Source organism: Phycodurus eques, chromosome 14, assembly GCF_024500275.1.
Source record: "Phycodurus eques isolate BA_2022a chromosome 14, UOR_Pequ_1.1, whole genome shotgun sequence".
In the NCBI taxonomy this organism is placed as follows: domain Eukaryota; kingdom Metazoa; phylum Chordata; class Actinopteri; order Syngnathiformes; family Syngnathidae; genus Phycodurus; species Phycodurus eques.
The window spans coordinates 3,446,307-3,459,438 of NC_084538.1; the positions used below are offsets into that span (position 1 = coordinate 3,446,307).

The following is a 13,132-nucleotide window of genomic DNA, read 5'->3' on the forward strand; positions in this document are numbered from 1 at the left end:
GCGGCCGCCAAAAGCCGAAAATTACATTTGCGCTATTTGCATTGGGGCATTCGATATGTTTGTATATATTTTGGCCGACTTGTTATTTCGGGGGCTCCCTTGAAGGATGCGATTGCCACGGCCAATTATTCAGTGATGAAAAACACAAAAGCAGTAAGAAAGTCTTTTGGCAGCAAGGCAAAGGGGGCAGAAGGAAGGATCAAAAGGACGTATACATTTAAAAAAAAAAAAAAAAAAAAAATGCACTCTGCAGTGTTGTACACTTTGAAAAAAACATTGTCAAAACACAACGCGGCTGTGAATATTCTCATTCATCCAGGTCATTTTATTCTCAGGCCATTGAATTGATGGCAGCTGGGCTGCTGTGGTTGTGTAAGAAGACATTTTGCCTCGAAAGATATATCGATTTTTTTTAAACATTATTTGGAGGGCTGTTGGGGTGGGAAATTAAAAATTGGTGGCCGCAAAAATGTCTGCCTCGAGGTAATGCCAAACATTAATAAGAGCATATTTGCGCCCCCCGGAACCATTTGGCCACCGTCCAGGTTTTACTGCACGGACATTTGTTGCAGACGGACGCACTGTTGGGCCAGTGAACAACATTGCCAAAAAACATCAAAGGAGCGTCAAAGAGATTTTTAAGACTCTATTAGACGTGTAATGTACGTATAACATGATGTATGAGTGAGCGGAATGGTAGTTTTTTCGTTTTTGTTTTTTTTTCCTTGCCTAAAATGGTCATCGCTCGCGCGCTAATGCTAATCGCGACTGCTAACCATTTAGCGAAGGCTGATTATCTTGTCTCCAATTCTGTACAGTCTATACCATACACTCAGTGCTAACATATGCAGTTGAAGAAGAAAAATCCAGCCCTCATAAATAAAAATAAAATGCATGTAAGTAGTTTTTTTTGTGTGTGTCAGTGATGAGTCAAGTACTCGACGAAATATGAATCTAAAGAGGTTCGATAGTGACAGCCCGAATTATTTGATTGTATTTTTGAACTCACACACAGCTCGTATAATTAACTTGACCGCACCTCTTGACAGTTATACCTTTTTACCCCCAAGATTTATTGTTAAGTGGGCTTGGGTCCCTGTAGATCTAAGCTATTGTTACGGTTATTATTATCATCTCGCGCAATCGAAATGAACAGAACCACCGATAATGCGTGTGTACCGAGTACCACGCCAAGCCCGCTCGTTAAAAAAACAAACACTCTGCTGCTCCACCGTGAGTGAGGACGCTTCCAAAAGAGGAAGTGAGGCGGGCATCGACCGGCCTCGTTTCCTCCTCGTTATTTCTGCGCAAGCGCCTTTTCAAAAGGCGCGTTTATAGAAAAGAACTCGTGTGCGGCCACGTTCATCTCCTCCTCCCTCGCCCGGCCTCAACGTGACTCCCCTGCGGTACATCTGCTTAGCACGCGTACGCACACTCTGGGCCTCTAATGAGCCGCTCAGGCTCCGTGTGCGCTTTCTGCGTCGCATTGACGTTCTCGCGATTGACGAGCAGCGGGCGGAGGAGGCAAAGTACCTGCATAACCCTCTGGTCACTTCATTAGGTACACCTGCTCACTCGGGAGCTCGAATACGGGGGAAATAATTTCTCTTGACAAAGAAAATCATGTTTAAAAAAGGTACCATAAGTTGGTAACAAATATTAGGACAGTAATGGAAATATTGTTAAATACCTTTCTGTCATTGAAAACGCACCTTTGTTTTTTTTTTTTTTTGTGTTATTGCATTAAAAGATCTGATGTTGACATGTTATGGCCAGTGAGTGTATATATTTTTTGAATATGTCTTATATTTTTACAGTCACATTTAAGGAATTTGGTGGACTTAAAAATACTTCCAAACTATACTTTAATTCTTCAGAAATGTTTTTCTATTTTAATTCAAATATTACACAAAAATAATAATAATAATAATAATAATAGACTTAAATTACATATATAATACATTTAAATTTAAAGTCAGTTTTACTTTACAAAAATTTCTTGGGTCAAATATTCTAAATATTATAAATTTCTTGGGTCAAATATTGTTTTTTTAAAACAAACATTTTGGGAGGTTACATTTTTGGTGCATATATAAATCATTCTAACGTGTCATTTAATTTTGCATTATTATTTCCTATTTTAATTTAAATATGATCCATGTAATATATATAAAATGGTATAAAGTAATACACTTAAAATATGAATAATCATTCTTCATAAATGTTTTTCTATTTTAATCCAAATATTATACATAATAATACACTTAAATTACAGCTATAATACATTGAAATTTTAAGTCAGTTTTACTTTACTACAATTTCTTGGGTGAAACTGATTTTTGGTGCATAAATAAATCATTCTAACGTCATTTAATTTTGCATTATTATTTCCTACTTTAATTTAAATATTATACATAGTAATGTAATATAAAATTATATATAATACATATACATACGAATAATCAATTTTACTTTAAAAAAAAAAAAAAAGTGTCTTATTCAAGTTATGAAAAGTTATGAAATCATTCACATCTGTCATTTCTGAATTATTTCATTTTTCTATTTCTATTCTACCATAATTAAAAACAATTTACTGGGTTAAAAATATGAAAATAATTTTTTTTCAAGAGATTTCAAATCTTACGGTCATCATCGTATAGTATTGTTACTCAAATTAAGCAACGCCTACTTTCATCTCAATGAGAGCATTCAGACCACTCCAAGGGGAGTGCATCTCATTCATCAATGATGTAATTAAATGACTCGAGTGACCCGGATGTGCGTGCGCGGAACCCACCTGCGGTTTTTGTCCTCTATCTGCAGCGTGTAGTAAACGTCGTCGGCCAGCAGGGAGGAGCGAGGGTTGCTGGCGTTCTCTCCCCACTTGAGCTTGAGACTCTGCGGCCCGGCGGCGGTGCACTCCAGAGGGGGCGGGGCCGGGGGCAGGGGCCGCGTCCTCACCAGCAGCGGCGGGCAGGACGGGCCGCGGCCGATGGCGTTGACCGCCTGGATCTGAACGCTAAACGCCACACGGGGGACCAGAAACACGCGTCACTCAAAATACGGGAACGCAAATGTTCCCTTTTTTTTTTTTTGTACACATGATCACACCAAAATACAGCGGTGCCTCGAGATACAAGTTTCATTTGTTCCGTGACTATGTTCAACTCAAAACTCGAACCTTGGCATCTCCTCATTAAAATGAATGGAAATGTCACTAATCGCAGCTTCCCCTCACCCCCCAAAAAAGCAAAAAGTCATGTGCTTAGTTCTTCTTTGCAGAGGATAAAGCATATAAGCCTGTGTATATTGTTACAGTGTCACTCTACATGTGTTGTTTCACCTTGCGTGTTCAAACAAGTTGCTTAAAGCGTCATAACACCAAGACGGACGCTATTTGTTAGCCCGACTGCGGTATTTCCAATTACGTGCGATCATGAAACAATCGAATGATATGTACGGGTTGCGATGCACGTGTCATGTCATTAATAAGATCGCGCATCTGTTTTGATAACAGTCACCTTGCACAATAGAAATAAACGCAATAATCCACAACGTCCGGGGAGTTGCGGTTATCCAGCACGATACAACGAAGCGACGGCACACCAGAAAACGGATCACAGCCACACCCACACACACACACACACACACACACACACACACACGTCTGTCCTTCCACACAATTAATTTTTTTAGAATGTTATTCTCCTGGCACAGTGTTATGATTCGATGAGCTTGTGTCAGGCTCGCACGTGGCATTTGGAGGCGAACATGGCCGACCTTTGATTGAAAATCACGCAGCCCAGCCACAGCAGGAGCATCTGCACAGCGGGCAGGAACAGATTCATATTGTTATAATATGGTATATCGATACACATACTGTACAGTAGATATGCACTATAAATATGGCATATCAGGAAGACTTGCTTGGGGGGAAAAAAATAAAAAAATAAATCTATATAATACCAATGAAATGTCATGAGCTTGCAACGAATGAATAATATAGTAATTTTAAAAGAAAAAATAGAATTTAATATACTAAATAAGTAATACCCAACATTTTCTTTTTTTTAAAACGGTATTTTTTGAATACTTATCGAATACTTATCGTCTTATTTTTTGAATTTTATTGTTTACAAAAAAACACGTTATGAGCTTACAGCAAAGGATCAAATAATATTAGAACATTGTAATGTTTAAAAATATTGCATTGATTAAATAAACAATATATAGCAGATGTAGTTCAAACTATTTTACATTTTTATCCATTTTTAGAAATGACAAATATAATTAATGCTGTTTGCTAATAAATAAATGTTTTGTAAATCTGTAGTTATGAAACAAAACTGGCATCAGCTTGAACCTGCCAAATAGTGAGCCAACACATTGTCATTTAGTCATTTGTAACTGTTTATTCACATTTATTAAAAAATGTCGTCATGAGCTGGCGATAAATGAACCAATAATAATATATATATGTTTTAATTAAAATCAATTAAATCAACAATTGAATATCATAGATTTCTTACAACATATTTTCAATAATTATTGAATAATTTTATTCGCACACCACTTAAATCATGGCTCGACCATTTTCAACCACTTTATAGACAGCAACTGGCATCAAAAACAAAAACTGAAGTCCCTCATTGGCACGAATATTAAGATATTTTCAAGTATTCACTCGCTGTAAATAAACAAACGACAAGGACGCACACGCACACACACAGTGTTGTGTTGTGCCTGGGTGGCGGCCATTACGTAAGAGAGGAGAATGACACGGGAACAAAAACAAGCCTCGGATGAAAACACGCCGCGCGCACACAAACACGCAAACACGCACTGGTACAGGTAATAACTGAATAGCTTTCAGACGGATAACAACAACAACATATTGGGATTCAGGTGGTGGGTGGTTGTTTATTTACTGCAGTCTTTTTTTTTTTTTAAACTAGCCAATGAGAGGCTCCAAATGAATTTTCTCAGAAAAATCCCCCAGGCTGTCCTCACCTACACTACGACCAGACTTGACTCTTTTTTATTTTATTTTTTTTATTCGCGACAACTTTTTAAATTTGCGCTTCTCAAAATAATTGTACGTTTGTTTTATATGAAATTTAGGCCACACTCGATTGTATCAATGTACAAATTCAATGTAAAAACTAAAGTACGTGTCGTAACATTAATGCGATGGCTTCTCTCGCCAGTTAGTCATGATGACCGCCATTTTGCACAAGAGAAATAAACAGAACTCCTAGAAATAATCCACAAAGGCAAAAATCATGCAGGTTGCGCAATGTAGCAATCATATTAAGACAGTTATTCATGATAGTGTAGATAAAGGATTATGCAAATGCAGACCGTTTACCATAATCCCCAGTTTGCGCAATACAAATACACAGCGCGACTAGAAATAATCCACAAAGTCAAAAAAAAATCCATGCTATGCTCGGTCATGCCCAGGCACAATGTAGACCTGCCAAGTAATTACTGCAATGCGATCGTTACTTGCTCTGATAACCACCACCTTGCACAACATCAATAAACAGAACTGCTAGAAATAATCCACTAAATCAAAAAAGCTCACGGTATACGCGGACATGCAGGGCACGTAATGTACCAATCATATCATTAAAGCTCCGACCGCAAGTTATTCAAGATAACTGCCAACTTGGACGATACTAACAAATAGAACCACAAGAAATAATCCACAAGGACAAAGTCTACAGTTTGCTCGGTCACACATGGGCACAATGTAGACAATTAAAATAATTACTGTAATATTATCTTTACTTGCTAATTATTCATGATAACCGCCACTTTGCACAATAGAAATAAAATTAATGACTAGAAAATAAAAATGTCGCATTTGCACATATTATGAAATAACTGCCAACTTGCACAATGGAAATAGAGCCACTAGAAATAATCCACACATTCAAAATAGTCCTCGGTGTATATATACTGATCATATCATCAAAGCTCTTTAAGGTAGTTATTAATGATAGCCACCATTTGGCACAATAGAAATAACTAAAAACAACTCAAGATAATCCACAGTAAGAAAAATTCCATGTGTTCCTGTTCCTGTAGCAGCAAGCAGTACCTGTACTCGCTGTCCGGCTGCAGACCGCCGACCAGGTGACTGGTCGCCGGCTCCACCGTGACGGTCCGCTCGTCCAAAGAGATGACGTACGAAGATATTTCCGCCCCGTTGGCGTTCGGCTCCTCCCACTTGAGGAAGAGACAGGTGGAGCGCGACTGGCCCGGCTCCGAGGAGGCCGGCGGGTCCAGGAGGCCGAGCGAGGAGACGGCGTCGGGGATGGTCGCCGGCGTCTGGAAACTGACCTGCTCGCTGTGAGGCCCCGCCCCTGCCTGATTGACAGCCTGAAGGAGGAGAAGCCCATCAAACTTAATTTTTAGAAACAAACGAGCAGTGGGCCAAATCCCGCCGGGGGGGTCACCAATTGTGGAGATGCGGTAAATAGCAGGACGGACCACTTTACTGTCAAACTTGGTGCTTTCACATTAGCCAACCGCTCCCCTAGAAGCCAACGCCTCCCTCTCCTGGCCCTCCCTTGAAGATACACATCCCTGGTGAATGTTAAACTCCATACATTAGCACCAGCGCTAACAACCAAATGAGGTGTTCTGGCTTGCCCCCCCCAAAAAAATTTTGTTTTAACCTCCTACAGTTAACGATCCAGCATTGCTACGGCAACTTCTTCCCCTTGTTCGAAGCCATCAACATAATTTTGATGCCGTTCATTTTAAGCGAAAATGATCACATAGCGTTGCTTTCAGCAAAACTCCTTCCCTCCTTTCCATTCTATTTATTTTCCTTTCTTCTTTCCCTCCATCTTACTTTTCCCTCCCTCCTGTCCTGCCTACTTGCTTCCCTCCCTTACGTCACGTCCAGCTACACATTTGCCCTTCCTTCCTTCCTTCCTTCCTGCTTCCTTCATCCCTCCTGTCCTTCTTAGCTACCTAGTTTTCCATCCTTTGTTGCTCCCTTTGTCTGTCCAACCTACCTGTGCCTCCCACCTTTCCTTTCACCCAACCTCGAATTCCAACTCCTTTCAATTTGACTCCATTATTATTATTATTAATATCGACGTCTCGCTCTCGAGCATCGATCGGCACGCCGGGATTGAAAAGCAGAGCTCCCAACCATGTCGGCAACGCGCATTTATTTGTTTGTTGTTGTTGTTGTTGTTTTGTTTCTGACCGAGTGCGTGCATCGAGGCGCGCCGGCTGACCTGCAACCTGCAGCAGAAACCGGTGGCGGGCGCCAAGTCGGACACTTCGCACTGCGTGGCCGAGCCGCAGTAGATCATCTCCATGGGCTCGTCCTCCCGTCCCCACTCCAGCCGATACTCCGATATGTCGCTGCCCGAACCCTCGGGACTCTTGACACACAAACACGAACACAAACGCACGTTGTGTTCTTACACGATAGTCATACCTTGACTTATTTACGCTTACGTATTTATCTGCACAAATCCCTTTTGATAATATTCGATTTGTATTCATATATATTTACAATTTTTTTGTTGTTGTTAAAATAATTGTATTTTTAGTTTTAGAAAATATTATTCATGCATTATTTATGTATTGTATACCAAAGAATTTTATAATATGTAGCATTGTTGTCTTGCGGTATTATTTCACATTTTTTATAATATTTTGTAATATTGGTAACACAGCTTTCCTGAGGAATAAGTAATATTTTCATGTAATACAAATTATTGTTCTTTACTTCTCTTTTCTAAACATGTCTTCTAGTGAATATTTAAAATATTTTATATGACGAAATACTAAAAAGTTATGATTTTTAAAAAATGAGAAAAGTGGCCTGCAATGTTAAAAATAGGATTTGTTTTACCACAGCAAATGTCCAAAATGGACGCATCCCCAAAAAGATTGAAACATGATGATGTAAGACGAACTAATCGCTTCCATTAAAGCGATGAGCAAGCTTGATTGCTGCGATCGTCGCTTGAGTCAGCGGCAGCGTAAACATCAACGACCTTGGTTGAGGTCATAATCAAAAATGGTCTCTGGAGCGCAGTTTCCACAGCAACCAAAACACTTTTTGGCAACCTTGTGTTCAAACCACCGGGGGGGGGGGGGGAACCACACAATTGCAATTTTGCATCAAAGCAGCAATGTCGACTAAGCGTTCTCCCAAAAATGTTTCTCACCTCCCAGTTGAGCGACACACAAGTGTTGCTCGTAAGAGCGATGAGCGGCGCCTCACACTGGCCGGGAGGACCCGCTGCAGTCGTGACCAACGTTGGCTCAGAGTACTCTCCAAACTAAAATAAAAGGAGCAAAATAAGGCATGGAGGAAAAACATGAATTCTATTTGAATGCATATTTTTCTGAAATAACTTTCTCACCCCAGCCTCGTTGGCAGCCCTCAGCCGGAAGCTGTAGGTGGCGCCGGGTAGCAGACTACCCACGGTGCACTGCAGTTCCGGCCCGTGGAACACTTGAGCCGGCTGGGCGTCGTCCTCGCTCATCTCCAGGCTGAACACGAACGCCTCGCTCGCGCCCTCCGCGCTGGGGGACTCTGTACAATTTCATGATAACGCATTGTTCTTTTTCAATATAAATAGCTACAAATATTAATACAGTAGGTTTGGTAAGATCGTCGCTGATGTAAGTGTGCAAACTGTGAATATATTGATTGCCTGTCGTTAAAATGCTGACGTTATGGTACATGTGGATTACAAAAAGGTACCAAATATATATTTTTCAATATATTTGAAAACAATTAAATACAATTAAGCTACTATGAGCAAAAAATAAATAAATAAATAAATAAATAAAATAAAAAAGAATTATAGTTCCGAAATAAATTACAAGTACTTAATCAGAATCCGAATCATCTCGCTCTCGTACGACAACAGACACTGACAATTGACAGAAAATACTTTTGAGACATAAAGACACTGAGGAAAAACACTGAGCAATAAAAGGTTGCTCGTTATCTGCTCATGATTTAAACGAGAAAAATTATTTCAAAATATGATAAAACTCGGAAACTAGAATTTCATGGAAAAAGGGGAAAAGTACATACATTTTTCTAGATTTTTCAAAACTTTAATAAAAACATAACCTGTAGCAAGAATTCAATGCATATAAATAAAGAAAATAATTATATATACAGTGTAGAACATTAAGAATTCAATTTTTTATTTTTTTTTAATTTAATGTAAATAATGACGGGGCCTATAAATAGAAGAATGGAATTTAATGGAGGAAAAGGTACAAAAATACAGAAAAAAGAAAATGACCAAATGGAAAAAGGTAAATCATAATTTAAAAAAAAAAAATTCAAAAACTAAATATATAAGGGGAAAAAAATACCTAAATGGTTTATAAAAAATAATATGGTTTAGTTTATTACCTATAATCTTAATTATTACAAATACAATAATAAGTAGCCTACAATAAGCTAATTGCAGTACACACAAAAAGAAATATTTTGGCTTCAACGTCTGCGGCTCCAAAGCATCAAATTGCGGGGCCCCCTGCAGGCCACGCCGCAGATTTTCCTTTGACTCGACTATTCCAAAAGTAACCCCGCTACTCCACACCGCGACTGAGCCAAAACCAAGGCAGAAGTGCACTGAAGGTCACCTTCACCTGCAGCAATCTGCTCCAATTCGGCTTGTCGGATTAAAAGCGGCTAAAACGAGAGCTTCCGAGAGTTGCATTCTGGGAAAACTGCGCCTGCCCGGACCCGAGCGAGCCGGACACCGCTTGATTTTCTCAAATGAAGCCCCGATTAGGCGTCAAGCGCGCTTTGACCGAGGCTCTATTAGGGCGCGCCGGGAAAACACATCAGGCAGCCAAAGGGTGATTAAGCCGCCTCGCAGCAATAAATCACAAATAATCAATCATTTAAACAAAGTGTGTGCGTGTGTTTGTGCGTGTGTGCGAGCGCACTCACCCCATTCTAACTGCACCTCCTTGTGTTTGGCTTTACCCACAATCCTCGGCGGCTGGCAGGGCCCGGGCGGCACGCTTAACGTTCGCACCTGAACGGCAACGGTGCACTTGAGGAGAAACGAACAAACTAAGTTACGTGAAGTCGTATTTGTCGTACAGTAAAGTCTATTTCGGTACTCTTTCTACGACACAGGAAGATGCCACAAGATGGCGACGAAACCCTGGAAAATAGGAAAATAGACATTGCGACAGCGGATACTCGCGATTCGGCATCTGCAGATTCACTGATTTCTGGATTATTTTTACAGTTTCTCTTTTTTTTTCCTGTTTTGGAGAGGAACCAACCCTGAAAACACTTACTGTTGGTTAACCCTTACTTATTCAAGAGGTTTGGGCGGGTTAAAAGAATATATATATATATTTTCTTTTAAATGTAATTGTAATCGGACGATTTTTTATTTTTATTTTTAAAACAACACATTACAACATAAGATAATGACATTCAAACAAAGAAACAAATCGGCTGATTATTTTTTTTTTTCTGTAAAACCAAATAAATACTAAACTGTTGTTAAATAGTCTAATGTTGTGCTCGTAATTCATATCTTTATTGGTAAGCGTTAAGGGACCAACATTTTTATTTTTTATTTTATTCATTCTATACTTTTAAAATTGTATTTACATTCAATCAATTAGAAAATGTTATTCTGCCAAATATTGGAGTCGGCATCAGCCTTAAAAAAAAAAAAAAAAAAAAATCCACATCGGTCTAACCATTGAAGGCTTGACCTTGTGTCACATGAAAGGCGTTCAGGTTTTGCAGTTTTGCGCGACTCGTGGCCGCGGCGTTGGCCCAATCCCACGCGAAGCAAGCAATAAAACAAATTAGAAGTGTGCTCATCAAAGCGTACCTGACTGTGCCCCCCGGTGGTGATGCTGCACACGCGCAGGCAGTACACGCTGCCCGGTGCCAGGCGCTCGCACACGCACTCTGTCGCCGGCCCGCTGTACGCCACCTCCCATTGGCCGGCTGCGCACGCACACACACACGACACACGTAATGACATCTCGCGACTGTTAAGTTGTGACGTTGGAGATATTGCAATCCAAACAAGCACTGAAAAGGAAAAACACCAGCTCCCTTTTATCATCGTACGCGGTCAATAGCGTTCTTGTCGCGAAACGGGGCAGTGACAAATCGTGACCGGTTTTATCGGCTGCCGATTCACGATTTGTCGTCGGAATAAATCACCTCCCGACGGATGAGGAACAGAAGCGCCACGCGACTGAACGAGCGCGGCCTCAATTCAAGCCTCTGTTTTCATTTGCGGACATCGTTAGCGCACAAAGGAGGAGGAAAACAGAAATATTCGTACCTTCCGAGCATCCCTCGCTAATCTCCAACAAATACGTCAGCGCTTCGGAGCCGCCGTTGTCCTGCGGGGGATCTGACACGACGACAACAGCAAGAGAAAACGACTTGAGACAATAAACAATAAAAAGACTTGAGACAATAAACCATTGATATATATATATATATATATATATATATATATAAAATAATAAAAATATTAGTCAGCACATACATATATCAAATGTTATCAAATTGGTATTTTTGTATCTTTTCAGTGCTTTTATTCATGCCTTTGATGTAACGGGAATGACTGAGTAAACCTAATTGTATATTTTTCCACTGTCATTAAATAGTAAACAATTTTCATCCCAGAAAAAAAATAAAAATAAAAAAAATAATAAAAAATAAAAAATCACTGCTTCTATTCAATTTTTCAAAACAATATTTTTCTTGTAGCATATAGTAATAATATTGCAGTGCTTTTCTTTTCAACCTGGGATAACTTTTTCAGCTTTTTTATGCATTTAAAAAATGTACATGAAATGTTGATTTACTTTTCTGCTGTTATAATAAAATATCTGCATTTATTTAATTGGGTCAATAATAACATTAATACCAATAATAATGATAACATTACCAATATAAACTATAATTCTTTATTCAAAAATTCCAATTACCATTTTTTAACACTTTTTCTACATTTGCAATGGTTATTTTAAATAGATTTGTTTGCTATTGCAATTTGTTTGGTAACATAAAATGTTATCCAAAATGGATGCCACGTGGTACATTTACAACAACTACAAAAATGTCAAACAAAATGTACAGAAATAATTTTATGGGGTTAAAATTTTGAATTTCAAAGTAGGTCTATGTTGAATAATGGAAACGGTTTTCATAAAATAGAATCAAAATGACATTTCAATTGTGTTATTTTTAACGGGAAAAGTTATTCAAGTAAAAAAAAAAAAAAAAAATAAATATATATATATATATATATATATATATACACACACACTATAATAATTTACTACTGCTAATGATAATTTATAGGAATAAAATTGAGAATTTCAACTTTAGTAAAAATAAATAAAGCAAATTAGAGTGCGGAGGTGTACCTAATATTTCTCCCCCTAATTTGAACTCATGTGAGAGGCTAATTGAAGAAGGCCTCACCCCATGTGACGTTGAGCGCGTAGGGCGTGGACGCCACGACGCCCGGCGTGGACGGGGGTCCCGGTTTTTCGGGATTGGTGGTGCACACCAGCACCTCGCTGGGACTGCTCTTGCCCTCCATGTTTGACGCGATCAGCTGGAAGGGTGGAGGTGAGGTTACATGTCAGGTAACGGAGGCTCAGGTGGATAAAAACGGGAATAATCATGAGAATTTCAACGTACCGAGCAGGAAACAGTGCTTTTATACGCGCCGGTATATGTGGCGATGTATGTGAGGTATGATTGCACATGATTACAAAACAAGGTATATGCAATCACACACTTCAGTACATTTTTGTCTATCACTGTAACTGCAGTCACGTATCTTCACAGCAAAATGGTGCTAATAAGAATTGAGATGACACATGGATGGAGAAAAAAAAAGTTCGGATCATTTATTCTACTCGTACATTGACGGAAACGTGGCACAAACGCTGACTGACGGCTGTGACACATGACGAAAAAAGAAGCAACATCGAAAGCATGCAAAGGAACACAGCTTAGATTTTGTGGGAAAAAAATCAATAAAATCCAATCAAATCAAAACAAATTAGTGAAAACAAAGTACGCATTCAGAATAAACAACATCATTTACAGTACGTG

The 13,132-nt window shown here is 39.2% G+C and overlaps 1 protein-coding gene across 2 annotated transcripts in view; it reads right to left on the reverse strand.

Moving 5' to 3' along the window:
• fndc3ba (fibronectin type III domain containing 3Ba) overlaps window positions 1-13,132 on the reverse strand; it is an 82,266-nt gene that overhangs the window by 5,463 nt on the left and 63,671 nt on the right. For both annotated transcript variants that reach the window (XM_061696688.1, XM_061696687.1), the window contains exons 16-24: window positions 12,491-12,626; window positions 11,337-11,408; window positions 10,872-10,990; window positions 9,962-10,067; window positions 8,403-8,575; window positions 8,205-8,318; window positions 7,260-7,409; window positions 6,107-6,387; window positions 2,798-3,019 (exon numbers count right to left, since the gene is read on the reverse strand). In XM_061696688.1, the coding sequence (XP_061552672.1) occupies window positions 2,798-3,019; window positions 6,107-6,387; window positions 7,260-7,409; window positions 8,205-8,318; window positions 8,403-8,575; window positions 9,962-10,067; window positions 10,872-10,990; window positions 11,337-11,408; window positions 12,491-12,626 (1,373 nt within the window). The remainder of the gene's footprint in view (window positions 1-2,797; window positions 3,020-6,106; window positions 6,388-7,259; window positions 7,410-8,204; window positions 8,319-8,402; window positions 8,576-9,961; window positions 10,068-10,871; window positions 10,991-11,336; window positions 11,409-12,490; window positions 12,627-13,132) is intronic.